The 23,640-nt window shown below is 39.1% G+C and overlaps 12 protein-coding genes and 2 non-coding genes across 14 annotated transcripts; 5 read left to right on the top strand and 9 right to left on the bottom strand.

Annotated features, from left to right (window-relative positions):
* Positions 1–163: 163 nt before the first annotated feature.
* On the bottom strand, positions 164–796 carry COQ10 (ubiquinone-binding protein COQ10; the record flags this gene model as incomplete). The annotated part of the gene is made up of 1 exon (XM_018365522.1): positions 164–796. The coding sequence occupies one exon, from the start codon at positions 794–796 to the stop codon at positions 164–166; it is 633 nt and encodes a 210-aa protein (XP_018221777.1).
* A 172-nt stretch (positions 797–968) lies between these two features.
* On the top strand, positions 969–1,790 carry MDM12 (ERMES complex subunit MDM12; the record flags this gene model as incomplete). The annotated part of the gene is made up of 1 exon (XM_018365521.1): positions 969–1,790. One exon carries the CDS (start codon positions 969–971, stop codon positions 1,788–1,790), a length of 822 nt encoding a protein of 273 aa, XP_018221776.1.
* A 241-nt stretch (positions 1,791–2,031) lies between these two features.
* RCL1 (rRNA-processing endoribonuclease) lies at positions 2,032–3,135 on the bottom strand (the record flags this gene model as incomplete). Its single annotated transcript, XM_018365520.1, has 1 exon — positions 2,032–3,135. The coding sequence occupies one exon, from the start codon at positions 3,133–3,135 to the stop codon at positions 2,032–2,034; it is 1,104 nt and encodes a 367-aa protein (XP_018221775.1).
* A 723-nt stretch (positions 3,136–3,858) lies between these two features.
* Positions 3,859–5,913, bottom strand: PLB3 (lysophospholipase; the record flags this gene model as incomplete). Its single annotated transcript, XM_018365519.1, has 1 exon — positions 3,859–5,913. The coding sequence occupies one exon, from the start codon at positions 5,911–5,913 to the stop codon at positions 3,859–3,861; it is 2,055 nt and encodes a 684-aa protein (XP_018221774.1).
* Positions 5,914–7,277: 1,364 nt separating this feature from the next.
* Positions 7,278–7,682, top strand: HTZ1 (histone H2AZ; the record flags this gene model as incomplete). Its single annotated transcript, XM_018365518.1, has 1 exon — positions 7,278–7,682. The coding sequence occupies one exon, from the start codon at positions 7,278–7,280 to the stop codon at positions 7,680–7,682; it is 405 nt and encodes a 134-aa protein (XP_018221773.1).
* Positions 7,683–8,257: 575 nt separating this feature from the next.
* Positions 8,258–9,901, top strand: HRD1 (E3 ubiquitin-protein ligase HRD1; the record flags this gene model as incomplete). The annotated part of the gene is made up of 1 exon (XM_018365517.1): positions 8,258–9,901. One exon carries the CDS (start codon positions 8,258–8,260, stop codon positions 9,899–9,901), a length of 1,644 nt encoding a protein of 547 aa, XP_018221772.1.
* Positions 9,902–10,059: 158 nt separating this feature from the next.
* DI49_2389 lies at positions 10,060–10,164 on the bottom strand. Its single transcript has 2 exons — positions 10,128–10,164; positions 10,060–10,096 (listed from the first exon to the last, which is right to left on the bottom strand). It is a non-coding gene; the product is annotated as a tRNA-Pro (tRNA).
* Positions 10,165–10,654: 490 nt separating this feature from the next.
* DI49_2388 (uncharacterized protein) lies at positions 10,655–11,089 on the bottom strand (the record flags this gene model as incomplete). The annotated part of the gene is made up of 1 exon (XM_018365516.1): positions 10,655–11,089. The coding sequence occupies one exon, from the start codon at positions 11,087–11,089 to the stop codon at positions 10,655–10,657; it is 435 nt and encodes a 144-aa protein (XP_018221771.1).
* A 1,490-nt stretch (positions 11,090–12,579) lies between these two features.
* Positions 12,580–14,337, bottom strand: IRC10 (Irc10p; the record flags this gene model as incomplete). The annotated part of the gene is made up of 1 exon (XM_018365515.1): positions 12,580–14,337. The coding sequence occupies one exon, from the start codon at positions 14,335–14,337 to the stop codon at positions 12,580–12,582; it is 1,758 nt and encodes a 585-aa protein (XP_018221770.1).
* Positions 14,338–15,397: 1,060 nt separating this feature from the next.
* On the top strand, positions 15,398–16,762 carry CMK2 (calmodulin-dependent protein kinase CMK2; the record flags this gene model as incomplete). The annotated part of the gene is made up of 1 exon (XM_018365514.1): positions 15,398–16,762. One exon carries the CDS (start codon positions 15,398–15,400, stop codon positions 16,760–16,762), a length of 1,365 nt encoding a protein of 454 aa, XP_018221769.1.
* Positions 16,763–16,853: 91 nt separating this feature from the next.
* ESC8 (Esc8p) lies at positions 16,854–19,016 on the bottom strand (the record flags this gene model as incomplete). The annotated part of the gene is made up of 1 exon (XM_018365513.1): positions 16,854–19,016. The coding sequence occupies one exon, from the start codon at positions 19,014–19,016 to the stop codon at positions 16,854–16,856; it is 2,163 nt and encodes a 720-aa protein (XP_018221768.1).
* A 478-nt stretch (positions 19,017–19,494) lies between these two features.
* On the top strand, positions 19,495–20,721 carry TLG2 (t-SNARE syntaxin TLG2; the record flags this gene model as incomplete). Its single annotated transcript, XM_018365512.1, has 1 exon — positions 19,495–20,721. One exon carries the CDS (start codon positions 19,495–19,497, stop codon positions 20,719–20,721), a length of 1,227 nt encoding a protein of 408 aa, XP_018221767.1.
* Positions 20,722–21,049: 328 nt separating this feature from the next.
* TOS7 (Tos7p) lies at positions 21,050–22,690 on the bottom strand (the record flags this gene model as incomplete). The annotated part of the gene is made up of 1 exon (XM_018365511.1): positions 21,050–22,690. One exon carries the CDS (start codon positions 22,688–22,690, stop codon positions 21,050–21,052), a length of 1,641 nt encoding a protein of 546 aa, XP_018221766.1.
* A 661-nt stretch (positions 22,691–23,351) lies between these two features.
* On the bottom strand, positions 23,352–23,440 carry DI49_2382. The gene is given in 2 exon segments: positions 23,352–23,388; positions 23,401–23,440. It is a non-coding gene; the product is annotated as a tRNA-Tyr (tRNA).
* Between the last annotated feature and the right edge of the window lie 200 nt (positions 23,441–23,640).

Here is a 23,640-nt window from a genome sequence, read left to right as displayed (position 1 = left end):
ACCTAATAGAAAGTCTATATACTATTAAAGACAAGAACATACAAGAAATTTGTTTACATATATAGTTCGAAAAAGTCAACCGTGCATATTTTTACCAGCAATATCCTAGACCAACATTCTGTTCAGCTGATATCTGTTTCAGCCGAAATCGTGTTTGAAATAATCATGAAGGAGTTTCTTTAGATGAAGATTTTAACATGGCCTGCCTTACCAAATGGTATGCTCTTTTAGCGAAGGCGTTCATCACTAATTCGGTCACAGTCTTTGCAAATATCAGAGAAACACTATTATATATCCGAGACTTAAATTTAAACCGCAACAAAAGTTCTACCATGGTCGCATTTGGTCTAGTTGGGTGGGGCATTATAGTCCATTTCGAGTACAATAGATCGTATAAATTATGAGATATAGTTTCAGCAACAACTGTGTAAGTGTTATCCCCGTTTACCTTTTCTTTACATGAGACATTGCATGAAAATTCCTCGTCGTACTGTTTAAAACCGACTCGAAGCCCCGCAATTACAGGTTTGTTATCTACGGGATTTCGTTTGTCCACAAATGAATCAATGCAATAAGGAATGAATTCCTTGTATTCAGAAACCTCAGAAACAGCTGCATAAACAGTACTAGGATGCGTGTTAACGGTCTTGCGTAAGACATACCGTTGTTCCCTAATAGCATGATTACCGGTGCCTAAACCAAAAAAATGCCTTTTAAATGGACACTTTAGAACTGGCTTGAGAGCTGCTCTCCTGAAGAGTACTGAAGTCTGCAAGCAACTTGTTATTATAACCATTCTCCACGATGCCTTTTCGCTTTCTGCCCTTTGAGTTTCTTTTGTTATATTTCATTATAGCCAACGCTAGTTTTTCCAAGGATTTAACCTCGATTTTTCTGGCTTGAGAAAAAAGCCATGTATAGTGCATAATGTTTAAAATACACAATGAAGCTGGCTTAAATAACCCCAAATGTCCTTTGATATCAACTGGAGTACACTAGAATCCGATAATCGACTAAATGATCTTATTAGAAAACATTTAAATTCATATTTGCAGACTACACAACTACCAAGCTACGTAAGTAATCTTAGAGTATTGGATTTCGATTTGGGAAAAGTTGGTCCTGCGATAACTCTAAAAGAGATAACAGATCCTCTCGACGAGTTTTATGACTCCATAAGAGACGAGCTCGAGAACAATGAGGCAGAAGAAAATGACAATAACAAAAACGAACACGAACACGCCAATATTGAACATCGTGTAGTCAATCAAGAAAATATTAATGAAGATTCCGAGCCACTCGTAATTATGCCGTCCCCGAATGACGTACAGTTTTTATTAGAGGCCGAATATAAGGGTGACCTACTTGTTACAATAGGTGCCGATCTTGTACTAAATTATCCCGTTGAAAAGTTTATGACTTTGCCAGTGAAACTTTCTATTAGTGATATAGGGCTACATTCTCTTTGCATTGCAGCGTATCTATCAAAGCAACTATTCTTCAGTTTTCTGTGTGATGTTAGCGATCCCGCATTGGATGATAGTCAAATTATTTTGGATCCTAAAGGACCAATTCTGGCAGCTACTAAGCCGTTAGAACGAATATCTATTGTAAGAAGTATGAAGATTGAAACGGAAATAGGAGAGCAGTATCAGGGACAGGGTTCTATACTAAGAAGTGTTGGGGAATTAGAACAATTTATGTTCACGATTTTCAAAGATTTTTTGAGAAAGGAATTGGCATGGCCAAGCTGGATCAATCTAGACTTTAACGATGATGGTGAACAATAAAAAATCGGTCCGGTGGGTAGCATATATATACACCATTATAAGCACTTTGTTCCCACTCTATACTTTTTGGAATATATTCCCGATGCTTTTGATGGAGTAGAAGGATGTTTTGGCTGGGCTAATAATATTCTCAAGGAATCTCCAACTTGAACAATTCGTTCATATATAGTTATATTCAAATAATTATATATAACTCATATATAGTGGTTTTAATACTCTGGAAAAGTAATATTAAAACACTCTATGCAATCTTTTTACTTGTATTTATAAAACCAACACCCTTGATAGTTGCTATCATGTCGTCATTGTCCATTTCGTCAACTGGTTTCAAAAAGACTTCTGTGCAGAAGATCTTCTTTATATCTCTCAAGAGGGTTATAAACCTTTCATCTATCTGGTCCTTATTAATTCTTAATCTGCCGATATCTTCTTTTCCGATGACCATGTATACGATTGCTAGTGGAAGTTGACTTCTACCGACAGCAGCGCTTTTCGATATTTCTTCTAATAAACGGTAAGCAACTTTTTCACCAAGTTCTTCAGGTATAGAGCCTGCATCACCAATATCTTCGGCGAAATAACTCCAACTTTTCTGCTTGGATTCAGCCACCAAAGTTATACCCCAGCCTGGACTCTTACCTGAATTTTCGCCTCTCCAAACATCTGCTGTTATGTTAACCTCACATTGGAGGTCCTTCAATACTTTTTTGGCACCGTCGATCATTCTATTTACGAGTGACGGACTTACTCTTGTAGAGTACGCTACTCCGGTGATTGAAGAAATTATGGGTCTATCTACTTCATGCATCGTGATTGGTTGAGCAATCAAAGAGTCAACAACCAAATGTACTTCACCACCACCTAGTGGCGGAGAGCCTCTTTTCAAAGTATGTAGGGCACATTCTCTTACACCAAATTTCTCCATGATGGGCATGAGCCCCCATTTGATAGCTTCAATACCTGCATCATTATGAGATGCGGTTATGCCCTTAAATAAAATCGAAAACTTTTTCTTTGAAAATGGAGCTAAATATAACATTGGTTCCACGAAATAACCCACTGGTTTGGAACTAGGACAAACATGGGTAGATGCACCGCCAACTATAATACCAGGCTTGTAGATTACAGTGGTACCAGTATACGAAATTTCAATGACACTACCGTTGGTAACCGATTCAATCAGCCTTAGGAAGGAGACTTCATAATCTTTCAGACCAGGATTCAAGTCACCTGAACGGATTTTTTCAATTTTTATTTGTTTTCCTGATAATGTTGCTAAGACGATCCGTAATCTAAAATTTTGCGACCCTTGGAAAGTGACATACCTGGAAGCAGGGGATGACATTATTAAAGGCCTGGGGATGTTCCTGATTGTGTACTATTAACTAATGATAAAGATTAATTAACAACTTGCCTTTTGACAACGTTAAACCAGTGGAAGCTCATCTCATCGCTTTCACTTTTTTTTTGCAAAATTTTCTGAAATTTTTTCAGTCTCGAGCCCGTGGAAAATTATATCAAGAATATGGCGAGGGTAATCTTAGTATTCCTCTTTTTAGCAGATGCAGAGAAGGAACAGTGCTGTAGGCTGCACGACATTTATCTTTTAATAAGGAAGGAAAACAAAAAGAGAAAGAATTACGAAATGGGACCCCTCTGTTAGAACTTTGTGAAATTCTTGACTAAACTGCTCGAAGTCACACTTATCCTCTAATAACAATACGTAGAGCTAGACAAAGACTACAGTCTAAAAATCGCTGGTTACTTAGTCTTGGATTTGTTGACCTGGCTTTCAATGAAGTAAAATTATTATTACACTTAGTGTTATAGATATATTTTAAAAAAGAGATCTACTATGTATAAACGTTCAAATACTATTAGTGAAGATGCTTCAACTTGGCCTTATCCAAAAAAGATTCTTCATCATGCAATGCAGGGGGATATTCCGTTTTTTTGTGTTTTTATTCAATGACTTGCCAGTCTTCTTATTTTTATGTTTCGTAACTTTCAAATTGTAAGTTTATGCTTTTGTTGTCGTGTTCGTTATGCTGTTCATATGTGGGATATATCATACCCCTCCAGTAAAGATGGACACAGCAAGTATCATTAAGACAGCGAACTTTGCACTTATTCCAGATGAATGTGATCCAGAATTTGCAGTTGCCTTTTTCTCAAGGGTTGCCGTAGCTGACGAAATTGGAGAAGACAAAGATGAAGAGGATGATTTAGAAGCTTCAGGCCCAATGAGATGATCTTCTTGTTGCTCCATGGTGCTATTAGAATAATGGCCAACGTTGATAAAGGAGTGATGAACATCTTTTTCGATATCTGGTAATGGGGTAGTGTCCAGAGTACCATTCCAGCAGTAGTTCGTGAAGCAGGTTTCACATTCTGGAGGCAGAGTGATATTTAACGCTTGTTGTTTACGTCTCATGATGGCACAACCAACACAACCCATGAATTCAGGATCGTCGGTAAAGTTATTTCTAGTCGCAATTTCAAACCCGTTTTGAATCATGCTTCTTCTTTGAGATTCGGAATAAGATAACTTGAAAGCGCTTTGATTACTATCAAAAGAGTATTCTGCATTAGGTAGATAGACGACCAAAGGTGGGATGTATTGAAGATCAGTCAAGTTATTAGCGTCGCAGCCAAAAAAGGTTGGTTTCTTGTTCAAACCCAAATTAACAAAAGTATTCGTATCTGGGACGTATGGAAAAGACATACCTTGGCCTTGTTTAACGAATTGACGTTCGTAGGTATGGACTAAAGAGGAACCATCAGGCCAAGCCATTCTCATATCAGCTGAATTATCAACAGCAAAAATAATATCCACATCACGCTCCTTTTGAATAAGTGGTAAAACAGGTACGTTTTCGTCATCTTCACCGCCGTCAACTAAGAATAAGCTGTCTGAATCCACGATACTTGTAGTATAGTCACCGTCCAAAAACTTCGTATCCTTGAATGGATTTGGACTATAGACAGCAATATCGTTGAAGTCTTGAGATAAATCCTTTAAGAAATGCCTTGCTAATCTTGTGATGAAACCCGGTAGATGAGTGGAATTTATCCTCAAAAGAAACTGATTGAATAGGGTGGAGGAAGTACCCATGATGAAACCTGCATTATCGAAACCAGCAGTACACTTTCCTCTTTCCAGTGGGATACCATTAGAAACGTTGGTCCCCAAATACTTGATATTGGTGAATGAATTCAAAGAAGGATCCCAAGATCCCATTTCAAAGGGGTTAAATTCGAAAACTGTCGCGTTTAGGTTGATAACTTTTGTACCAGGATACCTTCCGTCCGCAACAGAAATTGGGAAAGGCATTTCAGCGTTTTGAAAAACCGGGAAATCTCTTAAAGAAGACCAGGTCAGGCCTATACCGCCTCTGTTCAGGGAGGGGAAAAAATTATAGGCCAGGGCTTTGCCCCAAATATCAGCTAAAGAAGTATTGTAACCTGCCTTTTGCTTCGATTCAACAGCATTGGAGATGTGATCCCATCTTTTGGCAGTCTTAAAAATATTAATACCGCCTGGAGTAACAATAGAGTCAGACAAATCCCAAATAGAATCGTCATTATGCATGTTATTGAGAATGTCCTGAACAGAAGTCCAATTGTTCAAGGCTAAAGTACCGACCAGCCAGTTACCACCGGAGGCACCAGATAGATATGTTGTGCTCTGCAAGAGGCCACCTAGCCCATGCTCGTTCGCGCCTTCAGTTCTGTTATCCATCGCTGCTAAAATACCAGCACCTGTCAACATGGACCGATAGCCGCCGCCTGAAACAGCAACAGCAACCTTGGGGAGGTTTTCACTATTGTCATCAGCAAACAATTTGGATAAAATTTCAGAGCTGTCTGAAAAATTTACAGTGGCTCTTGTCAGAAAATCCTTCAAAGCGCCACTAGTGACTTTATTTCTCTTTTCCAGCCATGCGGTTTCATTTTGAGARATGGACGTGGCCTCTCTTACCAGATTTATATCATCGGGACACGACACCGTACCCGGTACATAGCTATCTGTGGGCGACCATGCATTAATCGGCACTACTAAAAACCGAGAAATTACGAGTATACAAGCGATAACAACTCTCGAACATAACGGACGTACCATTACTGATATATTATATTGCGTGTAAATTCTTTATCCTGGTTCTCTTAAGAAGTCACAAGCCAAAAAATGATATTATAGAACCCGCGAAACCACTTATGACTTATATAAAAATGTGGGTAAGAACTCTAACAATAACACAGTAGTATGGCAATAATGGTAATAAAATCCCTGTAAGTCTGGATCTTACTAAGAGAAATGCCAAATCGAGTAATCCCACAGCCAAGCCATTCTCAGACGAAAGGAAAAAGAAAAAAGTGAAAAAAAGGCTCATTGCACAGAAACACCAGTGGAATATTCGCGGAACTAACAAGATTTTCGCGGAGGACGAAGCAGAAGCGAAACGAAAACGGATGAGGTTGCGGCATTTCCTGATGAGGAAATTCAATAGGTCCGCAAAAAAAAGAAAATGAAAAAAAAAAAAAAAGACAGGAAGGGATCTGCTGTTTTTGTCATTACACACGTCAACGGGAGTGGCCGAGGTAGGTGGGCGGCAGTGAAGTTCAGCAGTGCGGTATGGTATGTGTTAACGGTTGAGATGAGAACAGGCTAGAGGAGTAGGTCAAAAGGACGAAAGACCATACTTGTGTCATCATTAACGTCGCAGGTATTCACCACAGGTCCTGAAACAGAGCGTCGCATGCGAAGAAAATATACGCGCCGAGCAGGCAGATTGCTATCCTTTTTCAGTTGTACTGTCTCTCTCTCTCTCTCGTCTGCATTCTCTCTTTTCCAATCTGCAGAGGATCATAGGGACGTCAATACATGTTCTCATAACGCTTGTCGTTGTCTTACCTTGCCTTGCCGCAAGGTGTCGGTGTACTGTTATATATACGGCATGCTTGCTGCCGGTGATAAGAAAGTGATGTGATGAAACCCCGCACGTTCTTTAATTTAATTTAACCTCGGCTTGGTTACCCGCTGCACACATTTACGCTGCCGCCCGGCGAGAGAAGAAAAAGACCACTATTTGCCACCTTGAAACCAGACAAAACAGCACGACAGTGGGCTCCACCACACCGACGAGAGCAACGTTGTTTATCAGGATGGTGCTGGCTTTATCAAAGATGTGAGCCGTTCTAAACGGCATGCAGTGACCCTTTACCAGCGCCATGGTCCGTCCTCTCAATACTAGCGCTGGCGCAGTGTAACCCGCCGCCGTATTTGCTCCGCGCACGAAAAACAACAAAACAAAACAAAACAAACAAACAAACAAACAGAACAAACAGCTATTTTTAATTGCAGAACTAGTAACCGGTGGAGTCACACACACAACCTCTAAAACTAGAACTGTATTGCAGACCCTGTCATACTCTGGTTCGAAAACACTCATCCTACACTACAGACACACTTAAACAAATAACACAATGTCCGGAAAAGCTCATGGAGGTAAAGGTAAGTCTGGCGCTAAAGATGGCGGTTCGTTAAGATCCCAATCTTCCTCGGCCAGAGCTGGTTTGCAGTTCCCCGTTGGTAGAATTAAGCGTTACCTGAAGAGACACGCCACGGGCAGAACAAGGGTAGGATCTAAAGCTGCCATTTATCTGACTGCTGTGTTGGAATATCTAACTGCGGAAGTGCTGGAACTGGCTGGTAATGCTGCCAAGGATTTGAAAGTCAAGAGAATTACCCCAAGACATCTGCAATTGGCCATCAGAGGTGACGACGAATTAGATTCTTTGATTAGAGCCACTATCGCTTCCGGTGGTGTTTTGCCTCATATAAATAAAGCTTTGTTACTGAAAGTGGAAAAAAAGGGCAATAAAAAATGAAAAAAAACAAAAGAGCATTCTCTCTGTCCCCCCTTTCACAATTTATGCTTCTCTGTCCTCATTATTTTTCATCAACATCTGTATCATTATTATAACCTGAATTATCTCTTCATACCTCAGTTATATACACACATATATGTAATTTACGTCTTCTTTTTTTTTTACATTCTTTCTTTCTTTACCATTATGCATATACTAGACTGTGGTGTGTGAAAGCGCTTCTCCTTTCAAAGACTCGGCTCAATGACAGCATGCTATCTGTTATATACTCCAAGGCCATCTGTTTTGCTACTGCCCTTTTTTTTGTTGAACTTTAAATACCCGGAAAAATTAAAAATAAGGACACCTAGAAAAGTACGCTATTGGGCCCAAATCAGAAAATATAGTAGACGTTAAAAGTCTGCACTCACAAAAAAGGAATTAAAACCTCTATCTGCACCATAAGCATAAACTGTTCGAATACAAGCTATACAGGCTAGTCTCCAATATTTTTGTTCGTTGTATTTTTTGCACCGGAAAACCGTCTTATCAACTGAATTTCATTAGGGAAGGGGAAGAAGACTTATAAAAATAACATGGTGCCTGAGAATAGAAGGAAACAGCTCGTTGTATTCATAGTCGTCACTTATTTGTTGACATTCTATTGTATATACTCTGCTACCAAGACAAGTGTATCCTTTTTGCAGGTAACGTTAAAACTAAATGAAGGTTTTAATCTAATGGTTTTATCAATATTCATCCTATTGAACTCTACTTTGCTATGGCAGCTGTTGACGAAATTGCTATTTGGCGAATTAAGGCTCATTGAGCACGAGCATATATTTGAAAGGTTACCGTTTACCATCATAAACACTTTGTTCATGTCTTCGATGTTCCACGAAAGATACTTTTTCACAGTGGCATTCTTCGGATTATTATTACTATATTTGAAAGTGTTCCATTGGATCATAAAGGATAGGTTGGAAGCTTTATTACAATCCATTAACGATTCCACCACGATGAAAACCCTTATCTTTAGTAGATTCTCATTCAACCTCGTGCTATTGGCGCTCGCAGATTACCAGATCATAACACGTTGCATTTCATCCATATACACAAACAAAAATATCGATGTCGTCTCCACCTCCCTCTATCTGATGCAAGTGATGGAATTTACCATGCTCTTGATTGACTTGCTCAATTTATTCCTACAAACTTCTTTGAACTTCTGGGAATTTTATCGTTCACAACAGAGCCAATCTACTGAAAACAACCATGTTGTCCAGGATGGACTCGAAGACGAAGTTGATTCTGGAGAGCCCCATGCAGTGCTGGATAATGATGATGACGAAGACGATGACGACGATAGACAATTCACCGGTTTGGAAGGTAAATTTATGTATGAAAAGGCAATTGACGTTTTCACAAGATTCTTGAAAACGGCACTGCATCTATCAATGTTAATACCATTTAGAATGCCAATGATGCTTCTGAAGGATGTCGTATGGGATGTCTTGGCATTATACCAAAGTGCTACGACTCTGTGGAAAATATGGAGAAACAATAAACAACTGGACGATACTCTTATCACTGTCACCGTAGAACAATTGCAAAATTCCGCAAATGAAGATAACATTTGTATCATTTGTATGGATGAACTAATTCATTCCCCGAACCAACAAACGTGGAAAAATAAAAACAAGAAACCAAAGAGGTTACCTTGTGGCCATATACTCCACTTGTCATGCTTAAAAAACTGGATGGAACGTTCTCAAACCTGTCCTATATGTAGATTGCCTGTCTTTGATGAAAAAGGTAACGTCGTTCAAACCACTTTTACGTCCAACTCCACCACAACCGCTACCACTAGCACAACAACGACAGCAAGGACGACAGCAAATCAATATGTATCTACAAATGAGACAGAGTTAATTCCTACCAGGACAATTTCTCATGATGTGGGAATAGCGTCTAGTCAGAACATGAATATGTCAGCATCAATGCCAGCGTCATCCAACACGTGGTATACGTTCCCACTGCAACAAACCGATAATACTTCCGGCGAATCAAAATGTTCCACCTATGAATTTTTGATATCCAATTCAAATGAAAAGGAAAATAGTATTCCAGTAAAACTAACAGTAGAAAGCCACGAACCAAACTCTGAGCAAGGACGGGAAGAAGAACAAGGTGCTCAGAGGAGAATTGTCATACCAGATCATTTTATCCAGCATATTTAGAATTGCATATTCAATAACCATACATACTACGAAAAAAAAAACAATATATATACCAAATGAAACTGATGTTCAAAGACATGCGCACATCTGACACAACAAGATTAGATGCACTGAATTCTTCCTTGTTACAAGTAAGAAAAATACTTAAAAAATATAATGGGGCGAGCTGGGAATTGAACCCAGGGCCTCTCGCATGCTTTATCTTACTGTTTTAACGCAGAAATTTACCCAAAGCGAGAATCATACCACTAGACCACACGCCCGATTAATTGTTGATATTTAAAGTGTTGATCTTAGAATCACCAAAATTGTAAGATTGTAATTCAAAACTTATTCTAGCGTTGTCTACAAGATCATCATCATTCACAAGATTACTGTACAGAGTGGAAAACAGCTAAAGAAGAAAAAAGCACTTTCTTGTTTTGTACTGATTATCATACACAATATAATTAATGAGACGAAGCGGTGTTCTCTTCAATCCCTATTACTTCTATTTGGATATTGCTACGTCTACCAATAGCTCGACCTGGCGAGGAGTCAATGGCAAGTAAACCCATGAAGATTTGTCTCAATAAAAATCTTTGAACAACTACCAAGTAGACGAACACCCACGACAATGACTTTGAATTGGAACTCGTTAACTACGCTTAGCATTATATTCTTGAAAGACTACCTTAACAGTAATGGCACGAGTGATCAGTTCATGCATGCACGGTATGTGTATATATATACCCAAATAATGGTTTATACCTATTACAGAAAAATACACAAAATGAGTAAAGCAAATACAAAGTATTGTATCAAATTAGTTGGTCTCAACGAAAACGCGTCGGATAATGCGTATTCTCTAACATATGTTCTACCACAATTCCAAAAGTCGACAGGCGATTTCGAATCGTCCATAGCGTTAATGGTTGTTGAATAGCCACAATCTAGTAAGTTCGAGTCCGAGGAAGAAGTCGTGGACAAGGGAAATACGAGCTTTGGTGTTTTAGTCAATGTTGCAAATGCAGATTCATAGCCTCGACCACAACCCCAAGCCTCCCGCAAAATATTTGCGTATTCACTTGCCTGAGTTGGCTTGGTTTCAAACATAACACCCATGTTTCCACAGTAAAGAGTGAAGGACTCATTGGATGCTAGTGATGTGGGGAGTGTGCCCGTTGAGGAAATTATGGAACCGCTCATTTTCTGCTTCGCCTAGCTTGTTTTATTAACCGCAAAACTCCTGGAATAAAAGAAGAAACGACCTACGAGCTGTTTTATTTTATATATCCTTTTCCCAAATTTGTTGCAGGTTGTCTTGGATTTTTTTTTTCAACATTGAAAGTGGTCTCAGAAGCTACGAAAAGGCACAATGGGTTGATCCACACAACCACGACCTTGATGAAAGCGCTGAAAGCTTTTTTCGTACGTCAGCTGTGATTAAGTCAACAGCTTTTTCTATTGCGGCGGCGGACCCTTTTCCAAAAATGGTCGAGGGCTTCCACTTTAAGAAAAAGCAACAACCTCATATGTCTCTTTTGGGAAAAAAACTGTTTCGGTTGCCTGATTTTAACTTTGTATTCCGACAGAACGGAATGATGACGCATCTTGATACAAGCTCAGTAGCAAGATGAAGTCCTCCGAACCCTTTCAACCTAGCTTGATTCCAAGGCTGATTCCTCATGCGCCTCCCTTCGTACTAACCAAGTCAAGGCGTAACATCAAGATGAGGGACCCTTTACACACTACTACCTTGAAGAAAAAAAAGTGAGAGTTTCCAATATCAACGGAATAGAAGGTGTTAACCTGCTATTGAAGCACCGATAATTCATTTTTAAGTAGTTTTTCGCACAAAAAAGCATATGTCTATAAAGGAAAAAGTTTCAATATATGCAACATCTAACTCAACGTCATCGGTTATTGCTATTGAGTAGCTCATAATAAAAGACACTTAAATCCATTGTCAAATGCGTTGACGATGAATTTAGGGTTGCTTGAGGGGACTCGAAATAAAAACAATCAGGCACATTAAGGGTCCATTCAATGTCAGAATCTTTGTTGTTTTTTGCTTATTATCTTATATCGTCTCTTTTCCCTTTTAGAAATCTAAAACTTTAATGAAATTGTTTGTAGTGCTATTGCTATTTCCTTTCGAAATTCTTTACTCTCAAATACTTTTACGGATCATTTCTTGAGTGTTGCTTCTATGCAGTGATAAAAAGAATAATACCCATCTTACACCTTGAAGAAACCCAAATGGGCTTTCCTTCTAATGAGTAACATCCACAAGCAGGGCACACTCGGCAACCTTTCAAATGCGAAGCATTTATGGTGAAACGGCACGCCTGTTAGCACCAAACCGGAAAGATCTCAATTTCAATTGATGGCAGTTTACTTTGATCATGAGGCAACACGCTCGAGCTCCTTTGATATTGGAAGCCGACAAGAGAAGTGTAAATAATACGACGCTGCATGGCTTTATATGTAGCAAAAGGAGAAAAGATGTCATTTTGAAAAAAAAACAAAAACATATTACATTGAGAATTAGTCTATAAAAGATTAGGCCAGGGAGTTTATTTAAATGATGTGTTCAATTTAGTTTCGATGATTGTGGTAGTGTACTACATAGGGGCGAAAGAACTATGCTTCAGATTATTACGTCGAGAGTGTCTTTTTAAATACCAACAAAACCGTCAATAGATGGGATTATGGGAGCCATGTTCTTCCCAGCTTTTTCTGGCAGCTCTAAGCGCTTGAGAAACTCTTTGCAAATCGTTCCTGAATTGCTCGAATTTTTTCCTGGTTTTATCCTGAAGAATTAGACGTTTTTGTAATAAATTATTTCCTTTGTTCCTGTGTACATCAGCGTCCAAGTTATGATAGCAAGATTTGATTTTAAAAGCCCCTTTCGTCAGTTTGTTTCGAAAGCGTCCACAAGTACTCAGGGAAATGTTATGCTTTTGGAAAGGTTTAGACTTGCTTTTTATAATGAGACTTCTTGGACTTTGCTCTAAATCAGGCGTATAATTTGGAGAAGCTGATTTAATACGTTTGGAAGGCGCTATTTCCGAGACGTCTTTAAAACTGGGGCAAAAAATGCTTTTGCTCATTGAAGCTTTTCTGTAGGGGTCAGGAGCTGGATTGGAGCTGATCCAGTTTGCCCTTCTTCTCGATACAATCTTTTCAGCCCCAGAGGCTTCATTTTTAGTGTTGACACTTGGTTGATATTTGGTTTCCCCTAAGACAACTTCTCTATTACTAGTTGCAGAAGGATTTAGCGGTTCGATTACTGAAAGAGGGAGATCAGTAGTATTCTTTTTCTGGACAAGCATAGGCACACTGTCACACTTATTAGCGTGAGCAACTGCATCAGAAGAGCAATGCTTTCTTTTGGACATGTTTTCGGCGTAAAAAGTGTCTTCTCGTGACAAATGCGCCTTATTCAACATGAGCTCTTGAAGGGTAGGATCTCTGCTCTTATTAATCCTTTGTAAGGAAAAATCACTTTTTAGCAAATATTCTGTTTTTGCTGATGTCGTAACTGGAAACTCGATGGACGGTGATTCGTTAGTGCAAGCGTTTTCATCCTTATGGAGAGGTTTTCCTGTTTTTTCCTTGATAAGGTTCCCTTCTTCTCCATTCAAAGTTGTTTTTGATATATAGCGCAGGTTACTTGTGTCACTATTCAAAGGAAGAAAAATCTTTCTTGGCGTTTTCTCCCAGTTAACGAGTACTCTATAGTTCACTGCAGTGATTTCAAATGAATCCACTGAATCCAACTTCGACCAACTCACTTTTCGTTTAAAGGAAAAGCTTAAAAACTGGCCATCAAATTTTCCAATTTTCACACGATCACCATGGAAAACTGCTTTTCTATTACTAAAAAAAACATTTGGAATATTGACGTTGTTTCTTAAATATAGGATTGTATCACTTGCAGCTTCTTCTTTTGAGTTCTTGAAAATGAGATCATGGAAATGCTTGATAAACAAATTATTTGAATTAGCATAAGGTTGGGCAAAAAGCAACATGTTGTCTTTGATTTTGGCCATAACCTTCTTCATTATTGAAAAATAGGGAGTAAAAACAGCATGGAAAGCGCTTGCCAGTGTTTGGTTTGCAGAATTCACAGTGCTTACGGCCTGTTTTCCAGGCCAGCCGAATCGTATCCAATAAACAGTCGGACATTGAACAAGAACGGTCAAACATTCTTCCATTTGTAAAATAGATATTAGCATAATGTAGATATAATTTATCTCATCTGGATTTTCCTTGAAATCTTTGACGCTGATTCTCTGAACATGCTTGTTAGGACCTGCCAAAAGTTTGAGGTATTCCAATTTCTCCTCATTAGTAGCGAAATTGGTAAACTTGGCCAGTCTGAGCATGCCTCTGGAAAATGACGCATTGATACTTTCGAATCCTGGTAACCTGGAATATTCTATAAACATAATGTATTTATTGCGTGGCTCTACTGTATAAAGACAAGCAACAAACTGGAATAGCAAAGAAGGAGTGGGAAACCTATATATACATCTTCTTTATGTAATTTCATCCCCCATATCCTTTCTGTGGTTTCTCTCTAAATATTCGCTTTTCCGTCCGTGCCTTGGTATTTACTGACACAATGACAGGCACATCGCACGGGTTAGAGGGGGACGCTTAACTATACAGACGTTATACCAGTTTTCCTGGGCACGCATCTATGATACTACACTCAGGCAATTGAACAATTGAACCGTTGAATTGGTATTGGTACTACTTACTTTTTATGTCTTTCTTTTAACATAAATACTACGATAGGAGCCGCCGGAGCGACCGCTACAAGGATAAAGATACTACTCGGTGACATTATTAATAAGCAACAGGAAAATCCGGTATCATCTCAAAGTCTCTAAAGAATATAATATGTGCTACCATTAGTTCTGAAAAGCTGGTTAGAAATAATGCGATTCGGTTTGTTGTTAATATGTAAGATACTCTAAGGCATTTACGAAGGGTTGATTGACCTAGTATTCGTCGCCTTTTCATAATTTATTAAGTGATGCAAAGAACCTTGAAAGGCATCCTTCTTGTCTATTTGCAATAGACTCGCACCCACTTACTTCAGGTATTCATCAACCTTGCACAGATGTCTTTATCCTCGGTGTTTGCTTCTGCGGTAACACAAGCTTCCATTGATTCCGTAAGAATTTAATCTCTTCAAATGCAGGCATTCCTTCTCTTATATTTTTTGTTTCCATTCAAAGGTCTCTAGGCAAGGATTTTACGACAGAGACTTTTCAGCACATGCAGCACTTTTAGAAAAGCGCCCGCTTCAAGGCTGCGCGAAGAGAACAATTGAGGCTTATTATTAAACCCTGCCCCCTTGAGACAGTGCAGATGTCTTTGTTCGTTTGATCTGTTGGTATAAAACAACATCGGCGTTTGCTAAACTTCGACTGCACGTTTTTACCGAGACTTTCAGCAACTTCTTTCTCAAGCTAACCACCGACAATTGTAACTACTAAAATGCCCAAGGAGACAAAGCTCATAAACTCTGAGTTTGATGTAGAGGTTCAAGATCCAGAACGTCTAAATGGCCACCCTGTGGCCAAATTTATCAACAAGTTGAGCGGTCAACCTGAATCTTATGTCAACAGGACCAATTATATTTTTGGTCGAACACTGGGTGCTGGTTCTTTCGGTGTTGTTAGACAAGCAAGAAAGTTGTCTACAAATGAAGATGTAGCCATCAAAATCCTTTTGAAAAAAGCCTTGCAGGGAAATAATATTCAATTGCAGATGCTGTACGAAGAGCTATCAATTTTGCAGAAACTGAGTCATCCTAATATTGTCTCTTTCAAAGACTGGTTTGAATCAAAGGATAAGTTTTACATTGTCACTCAATTAGCCACTGGTGGTGAATTATTCGATAGAATTCTCTCGAGAGGGAAGTTTACAGAAATAGATGCTGTTGAGATTATAGTCCAGATCCTTGGTGCTGTAGAGTACATCCATTCTAAAAACGTTGTTCATAGAGACTTGAAACCTGAGAATGTTTTGTACGTTGACAAATCAGAAAATTCACCTCTGGTGATTGCGGACTTTGGTATAGCTAAACAGTTGAAAGGAAAAGAGGATTTAATTTATAAAGCAGCTGGATCGTTGGGTTACGTGGCGCCAGAAGTACTTACACAAGATGGACATGGAAAACCCTGTGATATATGGTCAGTTGGTGTGATCACTTACACTTTACTCTGTGGATACTCTCCGTTCATTGCTGAAAGTGTTGAGGGGTTCATGGAAGAGTGTACGGCTTCTAGATACCCGGTAACTTTCCACATGCCATACTGGGATAATATATCTATTGATGCTAAGCGCTTTATTCTAAAAGCTTTGATACTGGACCCGACTGATAGGCCAACCGCTACAGAATTGTTAGACGATCCATGGATTACATCGAAAAGAGTCGAAACTAGCAACATTTTACCAGACGTTAAGAAAGGCTTTTCTTTGCGTAAGAAATTGCGCGACGCTATTGAAATTGTCAAGCTTAATAACAGAATTAAGAGATTGAGAAACATGTATTTGTTAGGTGATGACGGTGATAATGACATAGAAGAGAACTCTCCTACCGGGAGTTGCTTGGATGGCATCACACGCTCATTGCATGATTTGCGTTTTCAACCTCAAAAGAAAGTAGCAGAACTTTCAAAAGAGCAAATGAAACTAAAATCTGCGTTGACGAAAGAAGCGTTTGTCCAAATCGTGAAAGCTGCAACAAAGAATAAGCATAAAGTTCTAGGTGGCGAGGAGGAAGAGAGTGATAGTACCGGAAGTGAGGAAACCAAAGCAAATAACCAAGAGTCCAACTCAAAGGACTCAAATTACTGACTTTAGTTCGCGTACATATATATATATACACCGTATGTAATTGGTAATCTTAGTGGCGTTTTATATAACAAGCGGCCTCCTTTCATACTATTCAAAATGATAGATCTCTTCTGGCATTACGTCTTAAACTTCTCCCTTCCCTAGAATCGCTAGGCATTTGCCTCACAGGTTCTGAAAAAATTTCTACATCGCTGTAATCCTCACTCTGATTATTATTTTCATTATCTGTTCCAGCCTTTAAACATTCACTTATCCCATTACCACTAGTTTTTTCAGATTCCTCCCTACTGCAGAAATATTCAGATTGACAATTATCGTTAAACTCTTTGTCAAATTCGGTTTCGGTTTCCTCAAAGCAGTCACTATCCCCATCCGCCGAGTAATGCGTTCTAGCTCTTTGCCGAGATTTTGTTCGCAGATGACGTCCTACAATGCTCTGTGTAGTCGTATCTTTAGTAATTTTAATAGTTTCACTTATAAAGACAATGAAAACTTTCAAATATTCAATTAGGTTATCAATACCCTTTTTCGTATCGGCACCAGTACTTTCCTCAAGTAACGGCGCTCTTTCTAAATATTCAATAAAGCCAATTAAAGACTCTAGGTCACCTGAAACTTCAAACCAATGAGACGCCTTCGCTAATTTAGTGTCACTAGAAAGTAGATCGTGAACACGTACCGAAGTGTCATTGTATAATAGTTTTAATTGACAGGTGTTTTCTCTCGGTATACTTGCCGCAAGCTGTTTTGGTGCCACTCTGTCCTCTTTTTTAAATTTGATATAGTAATTAACATAAGTTGTCATTTTGTTAAAATTATAAGTAGTACTAGTTGCATTGCACTTATTTTCGATGCGAAATGGTGGCAAGTAAAAATCACCTAACTTCGGAATTCTTGCGATCATGAACTCTGATGATCTTAACCTATATATTTCATCGGCTATAGGGTCATCAACCGGTGTGTGCGATAGTTCGTTCTCGAAATACTTGCTCCACTGTTCATTAATTTTGATGGTTGCCCGTAATCTGTCCGCAGTCAACTTTTCGTTCAGCGACTTTCGAACGTCCTTCAAAAATTTCATTTGTTCGTTGATCTCACTTAGTTTGTCTTGGTCGTGAGACCTCCTCTTTTTCCGGTTTTCCAGTTTTTGATTCATTAAAGAACACAATACTTCAAAATTGTTCAAAGTGTCATCGACTCCGTACATGGAAAGTCTGGGGGTATGGAAAGTCTGATGGTTAAACCCAGTGTCGCCTTTCAAATGAGACAGCCTCTGGATTTCGTTATGAAAAAGCGGAGAGTAGCTACAACTCCAATCAATCATACACCTTAATAGGATTATTCTAGCTGATGGTTTCATGGTCAACAAACCACGCCCATTAAGGTTTAAGGTAGATAACGAGTCATCGTTATTACGCCATTCTTCAGGGCAGCCCCATTCCTGCATTACAGCCTTTAGTTTGCGTACCAATTTTCCGTATGGATTTTTCAAATTGAGGAACCTCTGTAAAGTGAAATTCTTGTGTGTATGGTTCTCAGTTCCTTTATCGGGGTTGAATAATAATTTTAAAATGCTGCAGAATAGAAGATTCATTTTGTCTTGACAGAGCTTAACATCCTTCAAAGAATGAACATATGCAACGTGGAGATTGGATTGTAACTCTAATCCAATCTCCACCTCTTGGAATGATAAATTTAGTAAATCATCACCGAAGGCCCAATGAAATTTAGCAATAAACGAAAGCACCTTTATAATATCACCTGCGTATGGGAGAGGAATGCAATTGGGAGGTGCCCACTTATTTTCTACAGCTTTGTCTTCGCCTACAGGTTTTCGGTAGTCAAGAAATTGTAAAGGGATATTGGGTGACCAGTTTAAAGTATATAGCGGTCTATTGTTAATGATATTTTCATTGTTCGATTCTGCCTTTATTACCTCGTTTGGATGAGCTTTGATGTTAGAGTGTTCATGCTTGGCGTTACCCTTTAATTTTTTGCTTGGAGGCTCTTCATCATCAATTTTTTCATCTTTATTGTGCTTATTGGTCTGGATAGCAGCGTCCAACGAGTCATCGATGGAAACATTGTGAGAAAAGACAACAGGTTCCTCGGTAACTTTAATGTTTCTRAAATCGTCAAAAGTCAATTGGCCCCTCCTCTTGACCTTGGTTTTCGAAGACTGGTTCGGGCGTTTCGAATCAATAGGCTTCTTGACGATGTCGTCGCCTAACTCTAAATCAATAACATCCGTCATATCTGTAATTTAAGGAGCTTCTTGATTCGTTCTTCTTTGAATGATGAAAAAGAAGATCTGGGCATTTGAACGCTAAAACTTGAAATAGATCATTCAGTTCTTCACCCGAACAATCTGGAAGCCACTACACTTTTTCTATTGACATAATATTTCTAATAGCGAAAATAATTCTCCGATAATATAAAAGCGCGTAAATAATACGCGTCTATGTTACCCTTCTTGAAAAATTATAGCCCTATATTTATAGTTCCCTTTTACCAAAGGGCTTCAATTTTTGTACTTTGGAACCTATATGTTTTTAGTTTTAGCCCTGATTGATATTTTCAACGATTAGGGCCGATTTGGCTTGGGTTTATAAAGGTGCAAGAGAATGCATAGAAGACATAATAAGAGTTAGATTGAAAGTACAGCAAGGAATAAAACTGCTTCAGTTGGCGTTCATTGCAAGATCTGGTTTTTGTAGGCCGCTGTTACAACCATGTTCAGAGATAGAACTAATTTATTTTTATCGTACCGTAGGACTTTCCCACATAATATAACCATTTCATCTGGGAAAGGACCCTTGAGCGATGACCGAGATATCGAAATGGGTACGTACCCGATGACTGATATGTCGCACGATATATCCRCCAGGTTAATGGATGAACAGGATAGTAAGCGTGGAAGTAGTGGTGATGCTTTACCACCCATATTCATTGATATAGCGCAGGACGTCGACGATTATCTTCTTGAAGTGAGACGGTTGAGTGAACAACTTGCGAAGGTTTACAGAAAGAACTCGTTACCAGGGTTTGAAGATAAAAGTCATGATGAGGCGCTGATTGAAGATCTAAGCTTCAAGGTTATTCAGATGTTACAGAAGTGCTATGGGGTTATGAAGCGGTTGAAGACAATTTTCAGCTCTCAGTTTGTAGATGGGAAGCAATTGAGTCGAGAAGAACTGATCATACTAGATAATCTACAGAAGACTTATGCAGAGAAGATACAAACTGAAAGTAACAAGTTTAGAGTATTACAGAACAATTATCTGAAGTTTTTGAATAAAGATGATTTGAAACCCATTCGTAACAATAAACTCAATACAGAAGACACTCTGTTGTTGGACGACGAGGAGGAGGCAACAAGAGAAAAGCGGGAGGGTCTTGATATTGAGGATTATTCGAAAAGGACGTTACAAAGGCAACAGCAACTGCATGACACTTCCGCAGAGGCGTATTTGAGAGAACGTGACGAAGAGATTACTCAATTGGCAAGGGGTGTATTGGAAGTAAGCACGATTTTTAGGGAAATGCAAGATTTGGTTATTGATCAAGGAACCATTGTAGATAGAATYGATTACAATCTAGAGAACACAGTCGTGGAATTAAAAAGTGCGGATAAAGAACTGAATAAAGCTACACATCACCAAAAAAGAACACAGAAATGTAAAGTTATCCTACTGTTAACATTATGCGTGATTACGTTGTTTTTCTTCGTTATGTTGAAACCACATAGTAGCGGTGGTGGTGGTAGTGGTAGTCATGGTAACAATAATAGTAATAATAACAACAGTAACGATAATAATAATAATAATAATAATAATAACAATAATAATAATAACGGAGGTAGTGGTGGTAATAGTAATAGCAGTGAGGAAAACAAGGAATTGCCAAGCACAATTGAGGTGACAGAGCCGGATAACAGGGCCCCAAATCATATTCTTTGATGGACAAGTAATTCATGGTTACAGATGACGATTTCAGAATACAGAATGGTTCGCTGGTAAGGAAAACTATGCAGCCTTGATTCATTCTGCTGATGGTTGCATATTCTCTCAATTTCGAAGAGAAGGTGAAAAATTCAATATAGTTTAAATAAAGTATATAGAATGACTATAAAAATACAACTTATACGGGGAAAAGTAGTGTAGAAAGTAGAAAATGAATGAACGAATATAAAAAGAGTTCCTTTAAGTGATAACGATAATGAGAATAACATACGGTTTGAGACAACTTCTTGACATGGAACGTACCAGAGAAAAAAAATTGTGTCATTTACCTAAAACCATAAGGATTATTTAAAGAGGTGGTGGCTCTGGGCATATTCTTATTCTGCATTCTCCTCTTATAAGCAGGTTGGTAGCCTTGCGCTATTGGGCCCTGATTTGGTAGTGGGTTTGGAGCAAAACCCGATCTTGGAACCGGATTTCTGTGTTGTGGTGGTTGGCTTGGGCCAATGTTGAAATAAGGATTGCTTTGTAAAACGACATTAGAAGGATCTGGACCAGCAGGGATAGTTCTTTGATACAAATTATACTGATGTTGTGGTTGTGGTTGTCGTTGTCGTTGTTGTTGTTGTGGATACATTGATGGGGTTGGGTGTGGTTGACCAGCATAAGGCCTCATGTTCTGAGGAGGAATCCCCCCTACCATTTGAGGCGTTTGGTTGTACGCTTCTAAATTAACCCCTCTTTGCGATATTGAAGTTAGATTATCCTTATCGTTAAATTGAGACATGTGATTGATGCCGTTGTCATTTGGTTCATTGAACGAAGTCTCCATGATATCATTCAATAACCTTGAAGGGTTTCTATGGGGAATAACGTCTCTTTGGGAGTAATCTGAGGATGCTAAGGATGGACTGCCTGAAATCTCTCTCTTCATTAGTGCCGCTTTATCATTCGTATTGTAGTTATTGCCGTTACTTCTCATGTAATTATTAGGAATACTGCCGCTTGCCAGGCCACTCTCACTTTCAATAACCGAATACGTAGATGTAGATTTTCTCTTGTCAAATGCCATACCGCCGTCTTCTTCGTCATTGAGTTCAGAAGCGTTTGAGTTTCCCATCTCCTTGGCCTCTTTATCGTAAGTGGAGATGTCAGAGGTGGTGGACGTTGTTACATTTGATAATTTTGAGTCTTGGTTACGTGGAATGATATTTGGCAGTACCGTTGCGTTGGTACGGTTGTTGAAGCTGCTATTCAATAAATTTGTTCTTGAATCTCCGTGAGCGCTGAATTCTCCTTCAGCATCGATGTTGAATCTTTCGGCCGCTGAGCCTGGATATGGGTCGTTCAGCAGCATTCCCTTCTCCTCTAGTTCGTCCAGTTCGTCATCCTCTCTTGAACATGAGCTTCTTGAATAAGCCAAGAATATCAGAGGAACCACTAGCAAAGATAAAGCAGCACCCGGTACTAAAATCCATGAACACCAGGTAACGTGAGGATAAAATAATAGAAAGACGACAATGCATATCAAAGAAGCAGAGAAAAAGCCCAATGTGGACAACGCTAAGTTAACGAAGAACATAATGGCAGATGCACCACCGATTCTATCACTGGACAGTACGTTCGTCAATAGAATGCTTAGGATAGTAGAAAGAAAGGCCAAAAAGTTCAAACCGGCAGCAATGGGTGTGATAAAGATGATCTTCCCCAGTATGGACCTGGCATGGCTATTGAGCTTCCAGCTGCTATCACTGTCCGACAATTGGTCCGGGCTGTAATTATAGCTTGCCTTGGAGCAAGAACCATCTTTACAGTAGCCGAATGTACCATATGTGATGCTGTCGTATTTGGAATATCCTATCTGTTTGAAAACAGGAGCGGTGACACATCCTATAATGAGGAACGCCATTGTGATGAATTGTGACAGAGCCACGAGGAAGAAAGTTATCGAAAAGTTTTTCTTCATTTCTTTTCTGTGTAAAAACCTGTTATTAATATTATTGTTATTATTATTATTATTATTATTATTATTATTATGTTTTTCCTGGTTCAGCTGAGATGAAAGCTAGAATGCTTGCACTAGTCGATGAAACGTGTGTATTGGTCGGTGTCTTGTTTTTGATTTAGCCTGACACCTGAAGAGATAAATAGTGAGAAATGTTATATAGCTGAAAGAGAACAGAGAAAGAGATAAATAATGACTAGGTAATCAAGACGCATTCTTATCAAGAAGGATAAGAAGAAGCGGAGTGTGTACTAGCGTGGCTTTCTGACCACCAAAATGGAGATGCACTATATCTGACGCCTGCCTCTTTATTCAGCTAAAAATACCCGAATGCTTGCTCGAGCCAGCCGTCTCTTTTCCTCAGAGGTGCCGTGATAAGCCTTTTTTGGACGCCCACGCGACGCGAATTGTTTCACACGGTAGGGATAAGAGAAATTGGGCACAGCCACAAGAATTCACGCTGGAACAATGGCGTCGACGTGTTGCAAAGCTGTTGCGAAGTGGTTCCACCGCAGTGGGGTTGCCGCAATTGGGCTGCCTTTGGTTGTACTTGGCACCGATGTTGTATAACACCTCAGGCACAAGATCTCAAAGGCAATGCGAGGGAAAAAAGGAAAAAATATCTCCCGGGGGCGAGTCGAACGCCCGATCTCAAGATTTCGTGGTAATAAATTACAGTCTTGCGCCTTAGACCAACTTGGCTACCGAGAGTGGTGTATTTCTGGAAGGATGTTTTCTGTGGAGTTTTTATAGTAAGCATTTTGATGGATTTTTTTTGGTTTCTGTTGATTTTTCAGGACTATTTCTTGTCTAAGAAGCGGTGAGCAGAGGTAGTTAGTTATACAGACGATTATCAAAAGATATTTTTTTTGTTTTTATGTCGTTATGCATTAGATTGTGCCGGAATAATT

The sequence above is a fragment of the Saccharomyces eubayanus genome, chromosome XV (genome assembly GCF_001298625.1).
Source record: "Saccharomyces eubayanus strain FM1318 chromosome XV, whole genome shotgun sequence".
NCBI lineage: Eukaryota > Fungi > Ascomycota > Saccharomycetes > Saccharomycetales > Saccharomycetaceae > Saccharomyces > Saccharomyces eubayanus.
Note: the sequence above shows the minus strand (reverse complement) of the source record. Positions and strands in the feature narration are given on the sequence as shown.